The following is a 25,930-nucleotide window of genomic DNA, read 5'->3' on the forward strand; positions in this document are numbered from 1 at the left end:
TTTGAATGTCCAACCTAATTTTTATGTTTTCTGAGAAAGCTACAATTTTCTCTTAATGGGAGTGGGTTTCATCCCATGCTAAATGGACCCAGTCCATTTGGAATCCACTCAGTTTTAAAAGATTCAGTTAAAAGTTGTTTATATTTATAACTACATCTCTACCCCTATATAACGCGACCCGATATAACATGAATTTGGATATAACGTGGTAAAGCAGTGCTCCGGGGGGAGGGGGGGCTGCGCACTCGTGGATCAAAGCAAGTTCGATATAACGCGGTTTCACCTATAACGCGGTAAGATTTTTTTGGCTCCCGAGGACAGCGTTATATCGAGGTAGAGATGTAATGTATATGGTTTGACAATCATGTTGGACTGTTTTTAAAATGGTGTTTTTCTCTCCCTTCTTCCTCTATGAAAGCCCTGAACTTACTCTACAAGGGAAACAGTAAAATTGACTAGACACAAAATAATCAATTAAAACAACAGAGACAAATATTTCTCTCTCTAATCTCATATTATAATTATAATCAGTTGTAATAATCTTAGGTACAACCTGTTACAGCAGAAAAATGTTCAGAGGGAGGTTGTATTTTTTTAAGCTGTTTCCCTTTTAGTGTCTGTTAAGCATCAAGTTCCTGCAGCCTTATCTGATAAGTGTTTGGGGTTGTTTTAAATATGAGAGAATATTTTACTTCCCACATTATGCACTGTCAACTCGTAATATGAAAGCTAAGTGATGTCTAATTATAGCCGGTCACATACTTTAATGAAGTTACTAAAGAGAAATCCATATTTTAAAACGAATGTTACTTTTAAAGGTGTACTCTGTTCCAGTTCTGCTCTCAGAAACAGCCATGCAACTTCCACTCCCTGCACCCAAATCCGTGGGAATTCTGCATGCACATGTGAAGATAGAATCAGGATCCTTTCGTTTATTTTGTTTTTCAGAACCAGGTTTATTCAAGCAATTTAGATCTCAAGACCACATGTTCAACTGTACACAGTGTCCATAATTGAACATTCCACAAACGCAGGCGAAACTCAAAATGTGAACCTTTCTGCAAGCCGGAGAAAAGTCTAGATCAGGTCAGATTGATTTAAGATTTGGAATGCAGCCTCCTAATCATGTGGACCCTGAGGAACAAGCAGCAGGAAGAGACCCACTCCCATGCGGGCCAAGATGTCCAAGGACTGCTGCCTCCTTGCTGGCCCCCTTCCTTTGAGATCCCTGTCACCTATCCCCACTGGAAGAGCAGTACAGCAGTGGAGTGGAGTTCCCAGTCAGTACAACAGCAGCAGGGAAGATGGTCCTAGCAAAGTGAATTCTGTTTTCAAATCGATTTGATTTACAACTGGATATCTACTAGAACAACAGAGGCTCAACCAGGAAGGACATCTCAGTGAGTGCCTGTTCGTTCCCCTGCTCACCCCATAAGCCTGCAGAACCCCAACCCTGTGGCGCTCCAGCATAAGAGCTTCGTTAGGAAAACTAGGATTTGGGGGGGAGGAGTGTGGGTGGAGGAAGGGAGGGAAAGAGATTAAAATGTAGGCCGCATCTGGCTCCCAGCTCTGTGTTTTAATCACTAGAGGCTGCTGCTTTTTCTCAGTAGAACGCTTCCACAACAATGTTCATTTCAGAATCAATTGAAACCATTAAGAAAATAGAGCTAAAGCGGTAAAATTTCCAGATGTGTATAAATAGGAATGTTTCCAATACAACTTTTTTTAGAACAAGCTTGATTCTTATGCGACTTCATGAAGAAGAACATTTCCACTTGTGGTTGAGATTTTTCAAAGCTGCATCTAAGGGATTTGGATACTCAATTCCGATTCATATTAATGGAAACTGGGCGCCGGGATCTCCTAGGAAACTTTGAAAATCTCAGCTTGGGGTTATTTTTTTAAGGACCTGGACTACTTCTCAAGCACATGCTGAAGTCCCATTGAAGTGTTCTAAGTTAGATGCTTCCTGAATCAGGACATGGATCCTCCAATGTACTAGGCCATCTCCTCGAAACGTGCTCACAATCCTTTAACTCCCAACAAAGACCATAGGTGTTCAAGATGGTCAGCCGCTTACAACACTGGTCCCTAGAACACTGATGTGGTTATTACACTCCAAATAGCCATTCCTGAATGGTGCTTTAATAGAGAAGAAATATCTTATTTAAATCCCGTCCATATTAGAAAACATTTGAGCTCCTCATATGGTACCAAAATATCACACTGTGAAAGCAACTGTGCACTCCTAAGCTCTTAAATCTCACATTGCCACTGTATTTCTTCCGTTTGCTCATGAAGCCATACTTCCACATAATTATCAGCCAAACTAAATCAGTAAACCATTCCTGATAGGGTAACCAACTTGCCTTCAGCATTTTTCTTTTAAGCTACTAGACTTTCTGTGTAGATTTATTTACTCTGACAACTTTGTTCATTTGATACTTTGTAAAGCTGGATATTAACAATGCCAGAAAAGCTTACAGAACTTCATGTGAGTTATCGCCGCACAGAAGTATGCATAAATAAAATAAATTGTTCAAATACAGTATATGGGGATATTATTCAAAAGAAATGTGGCACAATACGTAGATGGGTAAATCCTTGCTGACTTCATTGGGAATTGGAGCAAGTAAAAACTAAGAAAGAACTTCAGGATTTGGGCTAGAATTTTTCAAAGGTTATGTCTATATTGCACTGCACACCACTGGTGGCAGCATGGGGAGTACATTCACAAGCACCAAAGGGAATTGAATTTCAATGGGAGTTTGGTGCTGAACTCTTTAAGAGCTTTTGAAATCCCACCCTGAAAAACTAAAGATTCAATTCACCCCAGTGTACATCAGTTTCTGCCAGGGCACAGGGCCCATGGTGGCTCATAGTTCTTGGGGTGAAATAATGCAGGTACGCAGACCCTCTTCTCAGCCATCTCTGCCAGGGGTCTGACAGACAACAAATGCAGCCTCAAAAATGGGTGTCACTGACCAGCTAAAGTGGGTGACCAAACCAGCTAGGGGATGCAATGACTCTACACATCCTAATTGTACCTTCCACAAGTTGGGCTCCTAAGGAAAGCCTATGAGAAACTATACTTCCCCTATCCTTCAAAACCTGAGAGAGGAGCATGATGGAACCACCGCTTAGCCTCTAACAAGGAAACAGCAGCCCTTGCTAGAACTAGGAGGTGCAAACTGATACTCCTTGTATTTATGAGTTTGACTCTTGCCATATATAGTTGAAAAACATTATAAATGTTTAGGTCATGGGGTTTCCAAGGACATTAAACAATTAAGGCCAAATACTCAGTTGGTGTAAATCAGTTTAGCTCTATTAACTGTGCCGGGCCGATGTACAGCAGCAAAGGAACTGGCCCTTAAAGTCTTCAAAATACTGACAAACAAGCATTCCCAGCATTTGCCACATGGATTTACTATCTCTTAAGGGAGATGAAGTAAGAGCCTGAACAGATTGATTGCATCTCTTTAGACTGGACGAAGAATCTTCTGAAACAATATATCAGCAAAGAGAAGAAAAAATAGTTTAATCTATACCAGTAACTTCTAGAGAAAAAACACATTATTCAATGGAAAAGTAGTGACAAGTTCATGATTTCATGACTTAGTTATAAGTAGTGTCCTTTGTTTAAAAAAAAAAAAAAGGGGCGGATGGAGGGGGAACAGCAGTGGGGTCTGTCTTGGGAAGAGAGCTTCATTCATTATTATATTATAGCCTTACATTTGACATTCAGTTTGCACTATTTTCCTTTATGAATAAAAGCGGTATTGAACAACATATGGAGCTTAAACCAGCTTGAGCTCACTGCCTATCACGCTGACCAACAGTTGCATTGTTTCCTTCTACTCCTCTGTCTGTCTGCATCCATCTGTTGTCTTTTGCCTTATACTTCGATAGCAAACTCTTTGGGGCAGGGACAGCCTTTTTGTTCTGGGTTTGTACAGCATCCAGCACAGTGCGGTCCTTGTCTGTGGCCAGAGCTCTTATGCACCTACCGCAACACAAATCATTAACAACAATAACAAACATCATCTTTTAAGGCACTGGTGCTCTGACGATTATCCAAACGACACCGAATTTCCTCTAAAACCAAATACATAAGTTATGGTCCTTACAACTGAAGATGCCTACTTGAGTGAACCAACTAAAATATAGCCTCGTCACTGACCACATCAAAAGCATGAACCGTGTCTCTTGGTTTCATCCCTTCATATCCCTTTCAAACAAATCACTGCAAATCAGTTCATTCACCCACACTCATTAATGGGACCCTTTGGTGAAACGCATAAAATGTAGGAGTAACAAACCAAACTAAAAGACTGTGTTCTTACAGGGAAAAAAAGCGGGTAAAAGCAGAGGCCAAAGTGATGCTTCCAGAATACTTCCATATTCTTACTAATTTCTGGTTAGTACCATAACTAGCTTATGGAATACTTTAAAGCCAGTTGTTAGCAAACTCTTTTGAATAGCTGTACCACATCACCAGACTAAGCCCTTAACTGTAAAAGTTTCCACCTTGTCCCCTTCATTTAGGAAAACTCACCTAAGCTTGCATTTTGCTAACTCTATACTGAGCCAGACCACATGCAATTCAGTGGATGGCAGGCAACAGCAATGTATGGAAATGCATCACTAAGGTAAGAAGGGTAAATGTATTGCAGATGGGAACTATGAATTTAGGGCCCAATTCGGCTCAATGAAATCAATGGAAATGGAGGGCTCTCAGCACCTCTCAGAAGGCAATCAGCTCCTTGCAGGCCTTTAGACTAAACCTAGCTAATTATAATGCAATTGCCTTCCTGGCAAAAACCAAGCCTCCACCGAAATCAAGAAATTGCTTCTAAAATCCATCAAAAGTTCTGAGAATGAGTGTTTAATAATACTCACAGAATTAATTATTCCTTTAAGCGCTTGGAATCCTCCAGTGACAGGGAAGACTTGTTCTTTTGTATCAGCAATTCTTTCAAGCTTTGAAAAACAAACACAAATAACTTGGCAGACCAAACACGTTGCACAATATTTTTCAGCCTGAAAATCTAAACATCGGTCTAAAAGCAACAGGCTCTACCATTTAGCAAGAGAATGGAAATCCTGGATCCCATGGACATTCTGGCCCACAGTTAAAGAGAGCAGTTATGTTTTTTCTGAGCAGGAGTACTTGCTGCAACCTGATATACAGCTAATCCCACTGTATGGTAATCACTCAAATTCAAATAAAACCAGAGTAAGAGGATCCCTAAATACAGACCGTTTCAGACAATCATTTTACTTCTCTTCTTGGAGTGGAGTTAAAAATCAACACTAAAACTGAGAGAGAGATAGGTGGTGCAAATTTTCTGCTTCCCCGTTTGCTTCATCTTACTTTACAAAGTCTTTCCTCATACCCTTTCTTTAAGGTTCCTTCTGTACACTTTTCCATTTAAAGTTCAAGTCTTCCTACTCCATTTCCATCCGCTCTATAGTGCTAATTCTGCAAATGATCAGCTTATATGAGCACAGGACCTATAGATACATCTTCAGTTGATGAAAAAAAAAATAGTCCTTCTTTTGTTTTCCAAAACAAAGACTATTGTCCCCTGTCAACTCAAAGCTTATCTATAGCCACTGTACTCATGCAAGCTGTGGTCTAAGCTGGTTAACATTTGAATGGAAAGTTTACCTAAATGATCTGGTTCAGGCGGCTATCAATAAGTGTAATTCATTTCTGAGAGATCTTTTATGTAATAGAACAGTGGCATCCACTCATTCTTTTTACGTCTATTAATAAGCAAATGCCTAAGTATCTACTTCCTGCTCTGGAGAAGATATTGGACTGTTCCAACATAAGTAAAGTACATTCATCTACCACAGTGATGGCTGCCTTATAAAAACTTGAATTATGACATAATTAGTAATAATAACAACAATGCACTTACTTGTTCTTGTTTAAAATCAAGGACCCCAACACAGTAAACTCTAGCCCCTAAAGTTCGGGCCTTATTTGCCTGTTCCAAAATAGAAAGAAGAAAGAAATACACTATTTACACACCAGGCTATACACACACAAAAACACAGCAAAATGTAACAGACAGTTGCAGTTCGGTACTCACCTCTTTTTCTGCATACAAGGGGATCTGACCATCCAATTTACCATCTGTCAAAGCAATGATTATACTGGAGAACTTTGAGCCTCCTGCACCCTCAATTTGTTGATTTGCCTGAAAATGAACAATAATTATCCAGTTTGCAGTCATATCCGAACTTATAACCAAGGTACTTCTACTAAATGAATGCAGCCATCTGAAATAATCCAAATAAGACTGAATGATCAAATCCATCCCTAGAATTCACCTCTTCAAGCAATCCCCCATCTCCCCTCTACCTATCATCCTTTCATTAATTTAAACCATAGTTGGATCACAGCCTTGGATTGTAATTTGTTTAGGCTAAGGAACATGACCAACATTTTCCAAAGTTACTAGTGACTTTAAGAGCCCCAGCGTTTGGGTCCACAAACTGACACACATTTAAAGCGGTACAATTGTCATACTCTGCAATTTTTGATGATCATGTCCCTTTAAGGGGTCTCACTTTCAATATTGCCAACCCCAAACCTTAAAAAATCATTAGACAGGCCCCAAAATATAATGAAATCAGATTAAAAAGAATAAGGTTTTTTTTAAACAACAAATTTGGGGCTCTTTTTATTTGTCTTCTAATTTTTCAGCCCTTTACGTCACAGTGTCAAACTTTTCTCCACAACCGTGATGGCTAGAAACTTACTTTTTCTTTGTGATGAAAAGTTAGATTCTCACAGAGTCCCTGGTCCCCAGGACCTGGGCCTTTAAATTAAACATCAAATATTGTGAGACTTTCAATAAAATTACAAGAGTCAACAAGACTGCGAATTGGATACCCAAAAATTAAGGGAGCTAAAATCACTAGTCCCTATGAAATATTTTGGCCCATGTCTTTATCTATGTTTGTAAACAAACATGAACATTTTAGATGCTCTATTAAATGTTCTGTAATAATAATAGCAACACTATAAAGCTGTGGTTATTTACTATACCAATTCTTTAACTGTTATACAGTGTTAGTTACTTATTCCATATGGGAAAACTAAGGTCCACCTCTTGACTCTAGGGGTATGTCTACACTACCCCGATCGGCGGGTAGTGATCGATCTATCGGGGATCGATTTATCGCGTGTAATGTAGACACGATAAGTCAATCCTCGATCGCTCTCCTGTCGACTGCTGAACTCCAGCAGTGCGAGAGGCAGAAGCAAAGTCGACGGAGGATCCACGGCCGTCGATCCCGTGCCGCGAGGACATGAAGTAAGTAATTCTAATTCGATCTAAGATACATCGACTTCAGCTATGCTATTCTCGTAGCTGAAGTTGCGTATCTCAGATCGATCCCCCCCCGCCTAGTGTAGACCAGGCCTAGGAAACAATACAAAAGAAACTCCATAAGGCAAACCTCACAGGATTTCCAAGCCCCTACATGGGTTTTTCCTCCTACCAGAACAATCTTTGCTTGAGTAAGGACCTTGAGATTTGGCTCTTAAAGACTATTGGATGTAAGATCCAGTAACAAAAAAATGCATGCAAAATGTTTTAAATGCATATTGTTTTGTTGTTACTTCAACAGGGCATTCAAGTCATGGGAGAACAGACTTTTATTTCAATTATAAGACTATTAAAACTTACTAGTTTTAATCCTTCGTGCATGTATGTATCACCAGCTGGCTTCACACTACGTAAATCTTGAAGGCCCTGATTGATTACACTTCTGCGAATAATTAGAAAACAAGACCAAAGGTTGTTCAATCAATAAATGATGCTAAAAATCACATTGACAATTGGTAAAACTAATAGGTTTTGATGTTCTGTATGTCCCATTGTATAAAAGGGCTACAGTATGACCCTGAAATTAAAACATGAAAAAAAAAAAAATCATTTCCGCTCATAAACATTGTGCAGAGACAAATTTAAAATCACAACGAAAGCTGTGCTTTGGTAACCAATATGGTATGCCTAAGTGACGCTATGCTTTGGGGACTCAGAAAGAGTCAGATTCAAGAGGAATGTTTCAGATGGAGCTTATACTGCAAACAAAGGTCCATGTACCAACTCTAGAACAGTTCACTGGAAATTGTGTCATACTTTTTGAAGTTTACTTAGCTTGCTCGCCTGCATTTACTTAGCTTCCAGGCACATGCAAATTAAAGAAGAATTCTACCAAGATCCACAACTTTATTTCTGCAAGCAGCATAATGGAATGATACACCTTCATACGTACTGACAGGAGGTAATTCATGAGCTGGAGGGTGCTAAAACAGTATTACAATAATTAAAGTCCGTTTTCTAAATAAAAAAAAATCTGTTCATTCTTTCAGCATTTGTAGGATGTTCTTGTGGTTAAAGCAATGAACTGGGATTCAGGAGAGCTGAATTCAGGAGGTCCTGGCTTTGCCACAGACCCTGTGTGTGACCTCAGGGAAGTCATTTAACCTTTATGGGTTGCAGTTCCTCGTTTGTAAAAAGGAGACAACACTGTTTCTCTGTTTTACTGGAAAACCCAAAGAATAAATCCACAAATGACTGTGAGGTGCTCAGATACTATGGGGACGGGGCTGTGGAAGCAAGTAGGTAGAAGTAAAGGAAATATTTTGAATGCAGTCAGTAGTAGCAAAAATAAAAGGATTACATTAAGAGGGCCACAGCCTCAGATTCTCAGTCAGTTTTCACTTGGGCAAACTTCTAATGAAGTCAATGGGCATTTGCCCTAGTAAGGAGATTGTCATTTGGCCCAGAATGCACAGAACACAACAAATACAGATGACAATGAGGGAGAGTGAGGGATTGGCTAGGAAAGTATTTCCAGACTGCATGAAACCCTTCCTCAGGGCAGACAAAGAAAGAAGGAATTGGAACGCCACCCAGCCCGAATGCCATGCACAAGTCATTTGTTCCACTGATTAAGTTTCTCTACGTTTAGAAGCTTTACTCCAGAAGTACAATATGTAGATGTAAATTTCAATTTGCATTCAGCAACTGATATCCATATTGACAGTTGCAATTGCAAAGGAAGAGATTCTGTGTTAAATAGACGGAAGAGAACAAGTTACGTAAGGCAATACAATCTGTTTGATCCAAATATTTTACATTCAGCAGCTATAGAAACAACTTGAAACTGATTATGTATGAATGCAGATTATAAGCCACATACTTAGTGCTTGCCAGAAATGAGTGGCAGCATGTCCACAGGCATTAATGTTCTGCTTGCCAAGAAACAAACAGCAACTGAAGTTCCAGTTTCTGAAACAGATTTCACATTGCAAAAATAGCTCTTGTACAATCAGCTCCGTTTTATCCAGTATGTCTCATGACCAGGCCTCACAGGACACACTGGCACCTCCAGGCCTCTTTTTGCAGTTGGTTCTGGTGAAATCTTTGGCAACAAAAATTGTCCCTTCTGCAGCAGCAGGGAGCAGGTCACTATCTATCTTCCAGTACCAAAGCAGGCATTGTAACAAGGGGGTTCATGCTACCATCACCCCCACCCCACCTCCGCCCACTCCCAGAACTATCCAGGACTCTGCGGCTCTCCCCAGTTCTGTACCTGTTGCTGAAGCCACCAGATTGTAAATTGTTCAGGGCAGGGAGTGTCTTTCTATGTGTTTGTACAGTGCCTACCATAATGGGGCTAGGATTGCTGGTTGGGGTCCCTAGGCCCTGCTGCAGTACAAATAAATAATCATCATAATAATGAATTCTAGAGCTCTGCAGGGCTCTCTTATGATTTAAGTCACACAAAAGGTGGAGGGAGCGGGCGGGGGGGGAAATCAATCCGTTCATTACAGTCTGTAACTTGCAGCCTGTCTGTGTTTGGGCTGAATGATTACAAATATAACATCTCTTCTCAATTCAACATATGTGCTGCATCACACCTCTGTCTTTTAGAAAAGGCATATTTAATCTATAATAGCTACCCTGTCTGTTCTTTCTTCTGCGCTTCGTAATTACTTAGATAATATCTCCACAAGCAGCATAAAGCAAGTAACACCCTTCTTACAAGGCTTCCATCATGTCTTGTCTAACCTAGATTGTAAACTCCTAAGGTCAAGGACCATCGGTGAAATCCTGGCCCTACTGAATTCAATGGGAGTTCTGCCATTCACCCCATGTCTTTCCTCTCTATGGTCCCAGTTCTGCTTCCCTTTCTCACAGTGAATAGTACCCTCCCAGGAGTACACCCATTTATTTCAGCGGGTCTATTCATGAAGTCAGGTGCTATTTAATATGAGTAAGGGTGGCTGACTCAGGTCTGACATAAGACTTAAAGAATACTGTTCACTCTGCACTGATTGCACTGCCGTCACTGGACTGCGTGGTGCACGACTCAATTCAGAATTTGGTCTAGACAGTCTAAGGATGCAATAGTACTAAGCACTGAGACCCAACGTAAAATAAACTACAACATACCAGCATCTGCCATTGGCTGAGCACACACCTTGACTTTCCCTCTTTAGTTGGTCTAGTGTAGCTCTGCAATTCTTCATGCGGACTGAATTATTACATGGCATTTATCAGCTGAACAGATGCTGACAACACTGGAAGCCCTAGTCCAGACAACCCAACAGCTACTGACACTGTTTTTGACACTGTGTCATGTAACCCTGCCTTGATATAGCACTGAAAATGGTGTCAGCAGCCAGTGGCCTGTCTACACTAGGGCTCTGAATGCTGCTAACATGTTAGCAATTTTAAAAGTCTTGCTAATGAAGACAAGACCATAGATGGTACTCTCTGTCAAGATACATGGCCTGATCGAATGTCCATTAAAGACAATGGATATTACAGACTTCCATCAACTGGATCAAGCCCTTACAAGGATACGTCACATAAAAAGAAACAGACTGACTTCGTAGCAGAGACCAACTTCCTTTGCATTAGTGTGAACAAATGTATTTCTGACAGGCACAAAGAGAGGGAACAAAATGTTACTTGATAGTGATGGAGAGCACGTCTGAAAAAATATGCTGAAGACACTGCTGAATGCCAGTTCTTGCTAGCGAAAGGCTTTGCCCTTGGAAATTAATACTGCTGAGGTCAGTGTTGGCTGGAATTGTCTGCTACATAAGCCTCAGGTCACACAAGTTAAATTCGACAGAGGATTACTCTGATTTGTGAACCCGAGTTTTTCGAATTGGGGCTCTAAGTTCTTTTAGGCCAGTTCCAATTTCTTATTTATTTACCATCCCACTCTGGCATCTCGCATTATTAGTCAGGATAGCTTGAGTACATCACCATCAACTGGCCTTTGAGAGTACACTCTGATTCCCAGTAAGTACATCCCCCAAAAACATGTATGAGGGATTGTCAATGTCTTCTCCAACAAAATGCAGCTGTACCACAAAATTGCTATAATCCAACAGGTGTATTAGGAAGCACACACATACTTGTTGAAGGGGAAAATATGTCATTTGACAAAAACAGGGAAGTTTCATCCCAAATCTGTGCACAATATGCTCCACGCGCTACCTAGAATAACCTCTGCACATCCCCCTCCTCAGCTGAATCACATAAATTAATGAGAAGCTCTCTACCTACATGTGCTTTTCACACATCTTAGCTCAGTTAATAAATGCAAACTTCCCACAAAACTCCCTTCCAGAGGTAACTGGCAAATTTTCATTGATGTGATACTATGCGCTTCTACTACAATATTTGGGGCTCATTTGTCGTCTCAGTATGAAAAAGGTGGGTAACTGGAAAATTAGGTGCATCTTCTGAATGTTACATGTGCAGCACAACAGTCTGTATACCGCTCTGGCTGGCTACATTCTGGCAGACCTTCCACGCTAAAATAAATGAGTGTAAAGTTAAGCTTGTAGAAATGCTTTGCTGGGTTGGTTCTTGCGTGTATTCATGATATGCATGTGCAACAGAATACGGAGAGAAGCCACATACCATACAAGCATCATACATAAAGACTGTGGGCCTGATCCTGTGGTCCTCACTCATGCAAAGTATTCAGTAACATCAAATGGAGTTCTGCCTAAGTGAAGGCAGCAGGATCACACCCCGTACATATGGCCAAAGGTCTGAGTCAAACACTAATTATAGTTGGCGGAAGCTAGGATATGGAAACTACAGTTATATCTGCCAGCACACAGGCAGCCAGGGGAGTATACAAAGTATATTGTGATGCCTGTATCATGTGCTTTTCCTGGCCACCGGTTTTTGATAAAACTATACTGTTCTGTGGCTAAAGAGGATTTTAGTCTCCAGGGCTGTCAATATGGCACTTCTCACTAACACAAAGTTCCCTTTAACTTTAGGTTTTTACTTCTAGGGTGTGTTCATACCATATGTGTCAATATAGTTGAAATATGTTGTAAAAATCAGTATGAACTGTACTTTGTAAAGGACTAGCATTCAATTAATTAAAATACAATAAAACTTCACTGACTTGAACAAATGACTGGAAATTCATTGTGGTTTACTGAGATTTGTGAATTAGCAAGTAACAAAACACAATTCATAACAAATCAAAGATACTGCGTCACTCAAAGGTACTAAGTCCCTAATACTGCAATGTGCTGAGCCCCTCATCTCCTGCTGGAGCCAATGAGAGTCAAAGATGCTGAGTTGTTCTCAGCTGTTGGACTCCTTAATATTTAGAATCAAAGTTTTTCAAAGCGTATCTGCATTAAAAATATCTCTACTCAGGGCTGGTCCACATTAACCCCCCAGTTCGAACTAAGATACGCAACTTCAGCTAAGTGAATAACGTAGCTGAAGTCGAAGTATCGTAGTTCGAACTACAAGGTACTTACCGCGGGTCCATTCGCGGCAGGCAGGCTCCCCCGTCGACTCCGCATACTCCTCTCGCGGAGCAGGAGTACCGGTGTCGACGGCGAGCACTTGCGGGATTGATTTATCGTGTCTAGACAAGACGCGATAAATCAATCCCAGAAGATCGATTGCTTACCGCCGAACCCAGAGGTAAGTATAGACGTACCCTCAGTCATGTACATACAGTTACTGTGATTACTTCCCATCTTCTTTCACAACCCCCAATGAATCACAAAAGGGTAATTTTTTTTCAGTATTTGCGTGCACCGATGCCTCAGGAAATATTGGATGACAGAAAGGAAAGGAAGAGGAACTCACTTATAACAAAATATGCTCCTCCAGAACTCTCCTTTCTAGAATTGATTTTCATAGAAAAATATGTTTTAACTCCTTCACACGACTGAGAACATACTACACCGACTCACTGAAACAGCACCTGTGCTTCTGTGGAGGGATGCCAAAATTCTGCCTAGGCATTCAAAATAGTGTGAACTACTGTATCAATCGTGACTGTCAGCGTTCAGGAAGGAATATGGCATTGAAAAGAATCAAGCGTCCATTGAAATCAAGAGAAAGAGACTCCCATTGACTTCAACAGGTGCTGCAGCAGGTCTAAAACGCCTTATCCTGCACTCTCTGAAGTAATTTAGAGTTGTGATCTATAACCTCACCCCTCTCTACATCTGCCCATAGCGTAGACCAAAAATTCAAGTCAAGTCAATTTTTCAAGTCAGACCACTTTTTCAGCTGCCAAAGTATGGATTTAGACGAATAATTGAGACACCCAGTTCCGCAAATCTTGCCTTATACCTCTGGTAATAATACTGTTTTCTTGACTTGCTTATTTATTATAAAAACCAATAAACAAACTGAACATAATAAAACATGCCTTAGTGTTACTCAACTGCAAGAAGCCAGAGAGAGAGGAACGCCTCACTTCAGTCCCTCACAAGTTGTTTATGTGGCTTAATTACTTCACAAATTGTTCATAATCCAAGAATTGTTCCTTATATGATTTGAAATGAGCTACCCATCAGCATTTTCTCAAACTACTTAACTGCTCTGTTTTGGGGCTTTCCTTGCTGTTTTGACATGGTTCAAAAGGCACGTGTGGGAAAAATATCAGAGTTTTCAGTAGTTTGACATGAGATCAATCTAAAATGGTGACCTTGAAAACACTGCAATGACTCTCTGCAGGAAGCAATGTTCTGTAATGTAGATTTCCTGTTGTTTCTGATGTGACTTTTTCTACTAGTTCACTTTGCAACAGTCTCCCCTTCTAACGGTGTATTTTTCTCTTCTGTTTCCTATTTTTCCTTCCTAGCTTTCCCTCCAACCTCTCCCTGACTTTCCCAGAGGTGGTCATTTTTTTCTTCCCTTTGAAAACAAAGCAAGCAGTCTCTTCTTATGCCAGCATGGATATGCAAATCAAATGACAAGAGGTGCAGCAAACAACTCCTCAACCCTCTCTTCAACTCAAGGCAATAAACAGCAACTACAAGGTCCATCAGACCTCCACTGATTCAGGCTGGTCCCAGATACCAGCACATCTTCTAATGCCTATTTGGAAATCAATAAAATTGTTTTCAGAATTTTTATTTTAAAAAATCCTGGTTTTATGTACCTTTTCCATATCAAATGTAACATTTATCGGAGATATTAATTTAATGTAACAAGGTTTGTCTTGAACGCAGCATTTACACAGAGCTTCTGCATCCCTGGATTTCAGTTTACAAAGACGAGCAAGCATCATTATCTCCATTTTGCAAATGAAGAAACTGAAGCATACGGAGGTGAAGTGGCTTGCCTGTGATCAAGATAGTGACAGAGTTGAGACAAAGAACCTAGATCATTTAACTCCCTCGCTCATTCTGACTTAGTGGTCCATGCATTGGGATGTTCACAAAAATAAACCCAGACATGAACTGTTGCCTTATGATTCTGAGGTTTCCATACTGGCTGCCCCTTGAAAGTATCAATCATTTTGCTAACATCATCTGATCTAGTAAAAGCCCTAAAAAAAAAGGAATAATGAACTAACCTGTCTCCAGTTAATGGCATAATGGCTTGTGCTTGGGTGGAAAACACTATGAAGGATAATCTCATCCGAGGGCTTTTAAAGAAAAGAAAAATACATACATTTTAGACAAATGAAAAGAAAACCTTGTACAGTATATCCATCCATCATCTTTTTGCCTGCCTTTATTAGCGTTATTCTCATCATCTTATTTCCAAAGCATACACTTTCAAACTACAAATCAAGAATGTGCAGAAGAAAAAGGGAATTAATAAGCTGGTTTACTTCTTGAGCTCATACCTCTCTTGCCCTCGTGTTCTGCAAAATGCAGAAGCAAAATTATTGTTTTCTTTCTTGCTTTATCATAGGCGGTAGATAAACACAAGTTAAACTGAGGTATTTAACCTCAAAAATTCATGCACACAGAACTGCAGTTTGCATATTGCAATAGAATGAGGCTTCACATTTTTAAGGCATGCATGTACATTTTTGTACTCACCCAACTATGGGTGCGTATGCAACTTGGGGATTTGCAAACACCCATTTTTGCACATGTGCAATTCTAATTTATGCACATGCACTGGTTGTTATGGGCATTTTGGGACCTGTGCAAAAGCGAGCTTACATTTTAAAAGTTTGGGCCTGACACAATTTAAGACTTTGGACCAAATTCATATCGGGTGTGAGAAGGCACAATACTAGTAATATTAAAGTAGCAGCACCCACTTATTCCAGGTCTGAATTTGGCTATTTCATTTAAAACAAAGTTTAATTATCTGCAGTTTCTCAATGAGCAGGTTCCAATGTTCTTCAAAGATATTTGTAATAGATAAAAGCAATTCTCTCAAAAGGATTATTGGGCAAATGTATGCCATAATCAGCAATATGACCTAAACACACATTTAGTAAGGGAGCAATCTTTTCCCTTGATGTAGATTCTTAACTCCTCTCATGTTAAGAGGAATTATACAACAGACATCAGTTGAAGACTAGTCCCCCCCCAAGACTGATTGATGCTTTTGATGGCCAAGACAGTGACATTTGTAAAATGGGTTCTAACAGCATCTCACCTCTCCTTTTTGAAATCATAACATTTATAAATGTATCAGAGAAATATACACTGAAAATTATTATAAGATTAATAATATTTGTGTGGCTATGTGAATGTATTAGGTTAACATTAATAAGGATAAACATCAGTATAATTTGAATTATTATATTTTAGTTCATGTGTGTTAATTTTTAAAACTTTTTGTCTGATCATAAGTATCAGAGAAATTATAATGTGTATATGTGACAGATCTGCAGCATGTTACTTTGATTTAAGGCACTGTCCTAGTCCTTCCACTGAGGTTTTACTTGAGAAAAGACAAAAAGTCCATTTAGTTGTCACAAGCAGTTGTCAAAGAGACAACACAATGCTTTCAGTCTGAAATACTTTGGATAACATAAGCAGCTAATGAAGATCCCAAGAGGGATCTTTTCATTTGAGATGTGAGTCCTTTGAGTTACCTCAGAGTTATGAATGGATTTGACTATCTGAATTGGTCATTAAGAAATACATAAAATATCCTCTTCATCAAACATCCTTTATTTCATTTCACTATCCGAGCATTCAGACTCTAGAGTGATGTGTGGGGGCAATATACCTACATACATACACAGTCATAGGCATGTAGCACAGGAAATAAATGTGTGATATTACTGCTGCAGGCCTACATCCTGCCAACCAATCAAAATGGAAAGCAGATGTACAGATACACTGGTATCATCTAATTTTTAGAATGACCCTGTTCAGTGTTTTCACTGCAGGCTGAACTGAACAGCCTCAGACAACTACTAAACAATTCTCTGCTGTTCTTTCCACAACTAATATTTTTAAATTAAAAAAAAAGGGGGGGGGTGTCTGATTGTCATGTATAATAAGGGCACTATACACTACTCAGGCAGCATAAAAGAGCCTTAATATGGGTGTAAGTCATTTAGAAAATCAGGCTCATACATTCTGTGTTCTTCAGCTGATCGTGCCAGACCAACACTCTAATCCAGCTGTTGCAAAAGGGAGTGTCACTTGGCTGCAGAAGAGGATGCACCAGTGGCTTTGTAATGAACAAATACACCCTTTTTTCGCCACTAACTGAAAGGAAGAATGGCCAAAGCCTCTTCAGAGTCTCTCAAACTTTCAACTTTGTCACCCAGGCTTCTTTTACATACAATTTGACCTTAGCAAGATGGATGGAAGCAATATTTAATTATGCAACCCTTATTCATGTCCTCTTCATTAGCTGGCCAAGCTTACAATTGCCTACTGTATTTCATTTTCCACAGGAAAAAATTAACTCCCATAACATCCTGTATTCTGTGGGTGGTTATTTTTTTTTAAAGGAAGGTGTTTCATTACACTCATTCTTAATTTAAACAAAAATATAACAAGCCAAATTGTAACAGCAACATTTGTCAGAGGGGAAGAATTGTTGTTTATAAATAAAGTTGGTTGCAGATATACAATGCATATATTAAACTGCCGCAAACTTTAAACACATGCCTGCACTTGAGAAGCAAAAGCGTTCCCTTACTTTTAGGCTGGATTACATATTCACTTTAAATTTCCTGATCTCTTTATCATGACCTCTAAAATTAGGATAATGCTAAACAATAGATGCAAAGAAATAATATATCAGAATCCACTGATGTTTTTTCTGGGAGAAGCAATGTTAAAAAAAATAATCAAATCAAATATAAAATCAAATTAAGAATCTAATATTTAAAGATCCTTCCAGATTAACATTTTACTAAGTTGCAAACATGGTGACATCATAAAGTGAGAGTTTATTGTCCAGTTTCTCTGAATACTAGAGTTCAAATGCTTTATATGCTTATGACAGGTTTACAGCCGATAACCTTCCAGAAGGATTTGTTTTGTAACATACCCCAATATCAATTAAAAGCAGAAGCTACCAAAGGGAAAACATACCTCACAAATCTGTCTGTGAGTTGTTTTACAAAATCATAGATCTCAACCCAGTTCTGTGCTACACTCCCAGATCTGAAAAGGAAAGAAAACAAAACAGATGAGTATGTTTTAGTTCAGGGAAAGCAGACAATAAAGATTACAACTTAAATACTTCCATCCATTTAATTTTTTCAGGGGGAGGGAGACAGGAATAGGTACTGCCATAATGCATTACTACATTATTTCAAATGATCTCCAGCAGGTTCATTGTAGTTTTGCCACATCATCTTCCTGTGACAATTTGTCAATCTACTGCATAGCATGATGCATTTAGCATACAGCACAATACAGGAAGCTGCACGTCAGTTTTGCAATAATGTGCTTCTCTGTGATTCCCAGGTCCACAGATTAAAACAGAGACGTTCACTCTCGCAAATTGAGGGCCTTTCTACCTTACCACTATGGTATGCCTGCGGCACACTATGAACAAACTTTATCCCCCCCCCCCCCCGCCCCCAAAAGGGGATGGCAGGAGATGCTGTTAACTAGAGCTGGTCCAAAAAAAAAAAAAATAGTTTATGGCACAGTTCTCTGTCAGAAAACGCAATTACCGGGAGTTAAAAATCAAAACATTTTGTGGGAACGTGTCAGTTTCAATTAAATTTTCAATGGGAAAAGTTGAAATGATTCACTTCGATCTTCTCATTTTGTTTTGATAATCATTATTATTTATGTTACTATAGCGCTTAGTGATGGACCAGGCCCCTTGTGCTGGGCACTGGACAAACAGAACAAAAAGGCTTCTCCCTGTCCCAGAGAACTTACAACGTTGAGATGTTTCAATACAGTAAGAATGTTTCATTTTGACTTTATTGTTTCGTTTCTTTTATACTGTTATCACTTCACTTCTCTCACACATGTCAACTCCTTTTCCCAGGTAGGTCAGAGGAGTTCTTTCTTTGCCACTTCCTCCAGTCCCTGGCACAAGTTGATAGGTCTTGGAGTTCCAGTCGTTTTCTCTTCAAACTTCTCTTGACAGAGTCTTTTCATCCCATCCTTGGTCTTCCACAACCTTTCTTGCTGTCTTCATCCTCCCGCGCTCTGCTGGTCCTCATTCTCATCACATGTCCAGCCCACCTCAACCTTGCACTCTCCAGCCTATTGATCACTGAGAATCCCAAATGCATCTTCCCTCTCATTTCTTCCATGCACACTCCATCTACCCGCCGCGTGCCTGCCATTCTCCTCAGTACATTATTTTCTACTACCTGTATCTTCTTATCTTCCATTTCTGTAAGGCCCACTGTTTCCAAACCAAACACATGTGGCACGCACTTTTCCATTGTTTGTTACTCAGTTGTCAGTTTTACAGTATTCCTGCCGCCCATGCACATTGGATTCCTCTTTTCAGTTCTCCAGATCTCTCTTTAATGGCACCAAATGTACTTCTCCCAAGTAGACAAATTCTTTCTTATGATTCAGCTTCTCTCCCAAATTAATATAATATAAATAATAGGTGGTTTGAGCACTGGCCTACTAAACCCAGTGTTGTGAGTTCAATCCTTGAGGGGGCCATCTGGGGCAAAATCAATACTTGGTCCTGTTAGTGAAGGCAGGGGACTGGACTCGATGACTTTTCAAGGTCCCTTCCAGTTCTATGAGATAGGGATATCTCTCCCGAAACTTCAATCGACGGGTCTTCTTCCTCTTTCTCTACTTGAATAATTTCTGACTGTTTTGTGTTTAATTTCAAACCATGATCTTCAAACACAGATGCTTTTATATGGTATTAAAATATTAATTCAATATTATATTTGTGTGTGGTATTTAATATTGTATTATATTGTAATGTTTTGACATTATTGAAACAAAAAATGTTTACTCTATAAAATGAAGTATTTTGACATTGTTGAAATGGAACATTTCAATGGCTCTGAATCAGATTTTTTCAGAATTTTTATTTTGTGGGAAATTTTGGCTTTTTGTTCTAGTTTGGACTGAAAACAAATGTTAGAATATCAGAATTTTCCAAGGAACAGACATTCCATTCTTTGATCAGCTCTACAGATAGCCATTTTCCAGTAAGGGTCAGCCTGCTCTTGGCAAAAGAGAATCCTCCTCTCTTTCACCGAAGGCCACAAGGCAGATATCCTCACCGCCTTCCAGCACAGGGAAATTCAAACCTCCAAAGACAATGCCAAACTGAATTAATTAACCATCTACAGCCACTTCCCCATGCACCCTGTAGTAATCTCAAGAGAACTAAACACAGAACCCCTCTTTCACCACATTTTGCTATAACCCACTGACACACAACATGGAACATAACCTCACCAAACACCTGTTCACCCACACAGAGACACAACACCACTCACACATCTCACCTACAACAACCCACAGACACAAACTATGCCTAACAACACAATCCCAAGCAGATACATACACACAAACCCCGCTTACGCTCCAAACACAGATACAACCCCAACATCTCACCTATACTCCACACACAGAGGCAGGCAAAAACCCAACCTCTACATGCACACCCCAACTACACCCCCCATACAGACACACACACACACCCCAACTACACCTCCATACGGATACCCACACCCCAGACAGACAGACACACACCAACCGCAAAGAGACTTCCACTGACCATCTATACTCCACACAGCTACAACCCCACCATCCCATCTATTCTCCACACACACAGCCCAAACCCAACCTCCACATCATCACCCCACCTAAACTCACACAACACGCCCTACAAAGAGAGACCCCCCCCCACTACACCTCCATAAAGAGACACATGCCCCGATTACACCCCCATACAGAGACTCACACCACCTACATCCTCATAGAGAGACATCCCATGTAGCCACAAGCCTTCCAACTACACCCCATACAGACACCCATACCCTACCTACATACACACCAACTACACCCCCATGCAGACACACACACACCCCTCTCCCCTACACCAATAGGTGCTGAAATTAGGGGTACTCAGGGTGCAGCAGCACCCCCTGGCTTGAAGTGATTTCATCATATCCAGGATTTACAGATTGGTTCAGTAGCTCTCAGTATCCCCACTATGCAATTTGTCCCAGAACCCCAACCAAGAAAGAGAGACACACACACCCCTAACCCCCCCCCCCACACACACACTCATGCAGACACACACACACACCAATGCATCCCTACACCCCCACTCAGAGACACCCCCACTCAGAGACGCACACCTACACCTCCACGTGCGCGCACACACACACACACACACACCCACGCACTCTCCCCAGACCCAGTGCCGGGGGGGGGGCCGCCCGGCCGCCCCCCGCGGGCCCCACTCACTTGTCCAGCACGAAGTACAAGTCGAAGGCGCCGTGGCAGGAAGGCTCCTCCTGGGCTCGAACCGCCGCCGCCACCAGCAGCAACAGCAGCCACCAGAGCAGCCGCGGGGCCGCCCGGCGGGGCCCCGTCCTGTCCCCGCTCGGCCCCATCGCCCCGCGCAGCGCAGCTGGGTCCGGCCGCGGCAGGCAGCGAGGGGCGCGCCGCGGACAAAGGGAGTTGCAGAAAACTCTTGGCGGATCCCGGCGGAGGCAGGATCCCTCTGCGCTCGGCTCGGCTCGGCAGCGTTCCTGGCCACACGCTCCCGCAATGGCGACCCCACGCCGGAGTCAGAGCGAAGCGCCTCCCCACAACAAACCGCGCTGAAACTTTTCGGGGGTGGTTTTTTTTTTTTAGGCAACAGCCGCCTTTTGTGGCCTCAGGATGTGACTCATGTGCACTAGCGCTGGTCCCGTTCGCTCCGCACCCCCCAGGGCAGTGATCACCTCGGAAGAAAGGAAGAGAAAACAAAACACTGCAGCCAACTCCTCCCGGAGTGTCTCTTTGAAAGGGGTGGGGAGAGAGGGTGACTGAGCCTCTCTCTCTCTCACACACACACGCATGTACTTACAAGGGAGTAATTCCAGGACCATCCCAGAGGCGCCTGGCTTTGATTCAGTTGCCAGATTTCAAAAATATATAAAACCACGGACTGCAAAAAAAAAAAAAAAAAAAAAAAGCTTGACTCTGCTTTTATCAGTCACATCAGGCTGAAACTTGACCTCACAAGAGCCCAGAGTCAGGGGTTGGTTTACTTGGTTTTCTTTTGAAAGCGGTGGCATAAATAAAGCAGAAGCCTGACAAAAGTCGGTTTTTTTCCACCCCTCAGAGAACAATTTTTTTTAAGGGCTCCATCCTGCTAGGTGCTGAGCACTGTGGCCCTGATCCTGCAAAGCATTTAAACCAGTGTTCAAATTGAAGCAAGGGAGTGCTTAAGTACCTGGCTAGGGCAGGTCCTGGAATGGACAGTACCTTCCAAGACCCAGGCCTAAAAGCAGAGCTTAACTGTAATGGGAGCTGCAGTTGGTAAGTGGCACTGCACAGAAACGATCTGGGGTTTTCGGTGCAATTTCATGCTGTCAAAAATTCAAATCAAGAGTGCAACAGTTGGAGATTTATTTATTTATTTTTATTTCTATTCTAATAACAAAGGGCATCTAATATAATAACAAGGCTTTGGACACTCCTGACATACATTTTGAACAAAACACTAGAGGAGTTGACAAGCCCACGCATTCAAAAATCATGGAGGAGTTGTTTTTCTAAACTGATTTTCTTTTTCTTTTTGGCTTCTGAGCCTGTAGGAGTCACATTTTCAAATTCTTCTCTGCAGCCATGAGGCTAAGGAACTTATTTTTCAAAAATGAAAGGCAAGATTATCCTGTTCTGCAATGACTAAAGGAGAGAATACCATGAGACCCATGCTAAAATTGCAGGAGAAGGCAATACTAGTTATATTTTGGAAATATTTTAAACCCATGCTAATTATGAAACCTCTAATTAAAAGAAAACCTTGTTTTTTTCAGGCATTTTAAAATAGTGTTGCCTTTTAGAAGGGTAGAAATTACATTCATGGAAGGGATGGTGTCCTGGCAGCACAAAATCTAAGCCCATTCAGCAAAAAGACTCATGACTTTAAATAACGTATCAGAGCTACTTGCCAAGATCAGATTTAACTAGTGCAAGACTGGAATTCCACAATGCAAGGAGTTCCACAGGTTGACCTTGCGCAGTGTGAAGAAGACAGTCAACCTGTGGAACTCCTTGCTTGAGGAGGTTGTGAAGGCTAGGACTATAACAGGGTTTAAAAGAGAACTAGATAAATTCATGGAGGTTAAGTCCATTAATGGCTATTAACCAGGATGGGTAAGGAATGGTGTCTCTAACCTCTGTTTGTCAGAGGGTGGAGATGGATGGCAGGAGAGAGATCACTTGATCATTACCTGTTAGGTTCACTCCCTCTGGGGCACCTGGCATAGACCACTGTCGACAGACAGGTTTCAGAGTAGCAGCCGTGTTAGTCTGTATCCGCAAAAAGAACAGGAGTACTTGTAAAAACAACAAAGAGTCTGGTGGCACCTTAAAGACTAACAGATTTATTTGGGCATAAGCTTTCGTGAGTAAAAACCTCACTGGTGCCACCAGACTCTTTGTTGTTTTTGTAGATACAGACTAACACGGCTACCCCCTGATACAGGAGTACTTGTGGCACCTTTGAGACTAACAAATTTATTAGAGCATAAGCTTTCGTGGGCTACTGCCCACTTCTTTGGATCCGAAACAGTTTCAATCTACTCTAGCTAATGTGTAGTTGAAATAACAAAGTAATTAAAAATTTAAAAAGTAGATGGACCTTGCACTGCTAAATGCGGAACAAACATTTGGTTTGGACCATAAGCTAAAAGATTCAGAGCAAACATGAAGTATTGTAAAAAGCATCATTTTGTACCACAAGAATGTTACCTTTTAGATTTTTCCATCTGGGGTTTCAGAGTTTTACAGAAGTTCAAACATGATTAATAGTCCTAAAATATCATCTAAAGGCTATCATGCATACATTACATGTGAGTTACTAAGTGTAACTGGATGGAAAATTCTGTGCATGTGACAATACCAAATCACAAGTAGGATTGTGTAAATCAAAGTTATTGCAAAAGTTAAAAATAAATTAATCTAACCACTAATTTTTGTTTCATTTTTGTGAGATTCTGCCACAGCCCCTTATGACCACTAAGGGTAAGGGGTCAAAAAATTACAGCTTCCATTTTCTCGGGAACACCACTGCCTTAATGCATCTCCAAATTCATTTTAACAGACTTGTTTTAATGCAGGAAGGAGGCCAAATTCAACCATGGTGCATGCAGATGCAATGCTGCTGACGTCAATGAAGTCATACAGATTTACTACATTAAATCTAGCCCTGCTGTAGACTTAGGGTACGTCTATACTTACCTCCGGGTCTGGCGGTAAGCAATCAATCTTCTGGGTTCGATTTATCGCGTCTTGTCTTATTTACGCGATAAATCGATCCCGCAAGTGCTTCCCATCGACGCCGGTACTCCTGCTCCGCGAGAGGAGTACGCGGAGTCGACGGGGGAGCCTGCCTGCCACTTCTGGACCTGCGGTAAGTTCAGACTAAGGTACTTCGACTTCAGCTACATTATTCACGTAGCTGAAGTTGCTTATCTTAGTTCGAAGTGGGGGGTTAGTGTGGACCAGACCTAAAAGGGGCTGATCCCAAACCCATTCACCTCTGTGGCCCTTAGATGAGACCCAAAATTAGGATTCCCTCTTAAAATATTAAATTATGGTTTCCCAACAAAGCATGGTCACTATAATACTGATTTTTAATACCATATTTGCTATAACTGCTTAATAAACTGACCAAAATCCCATCTTCAGTTTAAATTCCATATACAAGAATATTCAGTCAATAAGCTATACTGTGCAGCTGTAGAAGAATATAGTACACCTCAATGGTAATATATGATGGAAGACCAAAGCCCAATGATTTTAACCACCTGACAATTGCTGTGAAATGAATGGCCTGCTGGAGAATGTCAGATGTTATTTGGGAGCAGTTTACCACACTAATTTTGTTTCCATCCATTGTCAAATAAGTCATTTGTGAATAAACCTCTGTCTTCGATGAACCGTACTCTGTCGTGCCTTGTGGCTATTATGAAATTGAATTTGTATGAAACATTTGTACACACTGGGAAGTATACATATTGATAGGACATTACTGGTGATCTAAAAGCTCCATTTGTTCCCAAGATCCTAAAACATTTAACACTTAAAATATTTGATGCTTGAATTTCTAAGCCTGACCCTTTTGTTTCCATTTCTATGATATTTGTTCCATTTGGGTTTTCAGGAGGCTTTCATTTGTCTCTAGGCTACAATTACTAGTCCAGAATTAGTAATATCACCTAATTTCCCCATTATAATCCATCTTCACCTGTAACTTTTCCCTGTGGTGTTTTATACTTTCCATCCTTTAAAACTCAAAAGATTCTCTTTGATTAAGAACCACTGGAGGAAATTCTGGCTTAATTTGAACCCATGTAACACCATTGCCTTCAATGGGACTAGGGAGGTCTCAATGGTGGCAGATTTTAACCCATGATTTGCATTTAATTGTATTTATCTCTTATACAGCACTTTTCAGCTGTAGGTCTCAAAGCACTTTACAAAGAGAGAGAGGTATGGTTATGTTCATTTTACAGATGGAGAAACTGAAGCACAAGGCAGTTAAATGACCCAATAGATCAGGGGCAGAGCCAGGAATAGAACCAGGATAGGAATTCTTCCCTCTGCTACTGCCCTGCTATACAAGGGCTATAGAAACCTCATAGCTGGCTATGCTCTTAACACAGAGTGCCCTATACTGGACCCCTTGCAAGCCCTGCTGTGGCTGTTCCAGATTGCAGAGCTGTCCACAGAGAGCCCAGGCAGGGTTGCTGGAATTTAAAGTTGTTTCAGCCCCAGATCAACCCAAGATGCCAAAGCCAAAAATGTGGCTTAAAGCGCTGCCTCCACCTAGGCTGATCTTGTGTGTGCTGTGCTACGATAGACACAGCATACAACCTCACGCCCAGGTTTCCCGGCAACCAGGCCAATGTCCTAGCTGCTATACCACGGGGCCACCCTTAAGATAAATAGACTTTCATCCTAGCCTGCAAAAAACATTGTACATCTTTGGTTCAA

General features: G+C 40.9%; 1 protein-coding gene across 2 annotated transcripts in view; it reads right to left on the minus strand.

The window, feature by feature from the left end:
* Positions 1–21,741, minus strand: part of ANTXR2 (ANTXR cell adhesion molecule 2) — a 176,799-nt gene extending 155,058 nt beyond the window's left edge. For both annotated transcript variants that reach the window (XM_034770867.1, XM_034770866.1), the window contains exons 1-7: positions 21,185–21,741; positions 17,855–17,926; positions 14,905–14,976; positions 7,710–7,791; positions 6,105–6,212; positions 5,931–5,999; positions 4,903–4,983 (exon numbers count right to left, since the gene is read on the minus strand). In XM_034770867.1, coding sequence (XP_034626758.1) covers positions 4,903–4,983; positions 5,931–5,999; positions 6,105–6,212; positions 7,710–7,791; positions 14,905–14,976; positions 17,855–17,926; positions 21,185–21,333 — 633 coding nt within the window. In that variant the 5' untranslated portion in view covers positions 21,334–21,741. The remainder of the gene's footprint in view (positions 1–4,902; positions 4,984–5,930; positions 6,000–6,104; positions 6,213–7,709; positions 7,792–14,904; positions 14,977–17,854; positions 17,927–21,184) is intronic.
* Between the last annotated feature and the right edge of the window lie 4,189 nt (positions 21,742–25,930).

Source organism: Trachemys scripta, chromosome 5 (assembly GCF_013100865.1).
Source record: "Trachemys scripta elegans isolate TJP31775 chromosome 5, CAS_Tse_1.0, whole genome shotgun sequence".
Taxonomy (NCBI): domain Eukaryota; kingdom Metazoa; phylum Chordata; order Testudines; family Emydidae; genus Trachemys; species Trachemys scripta.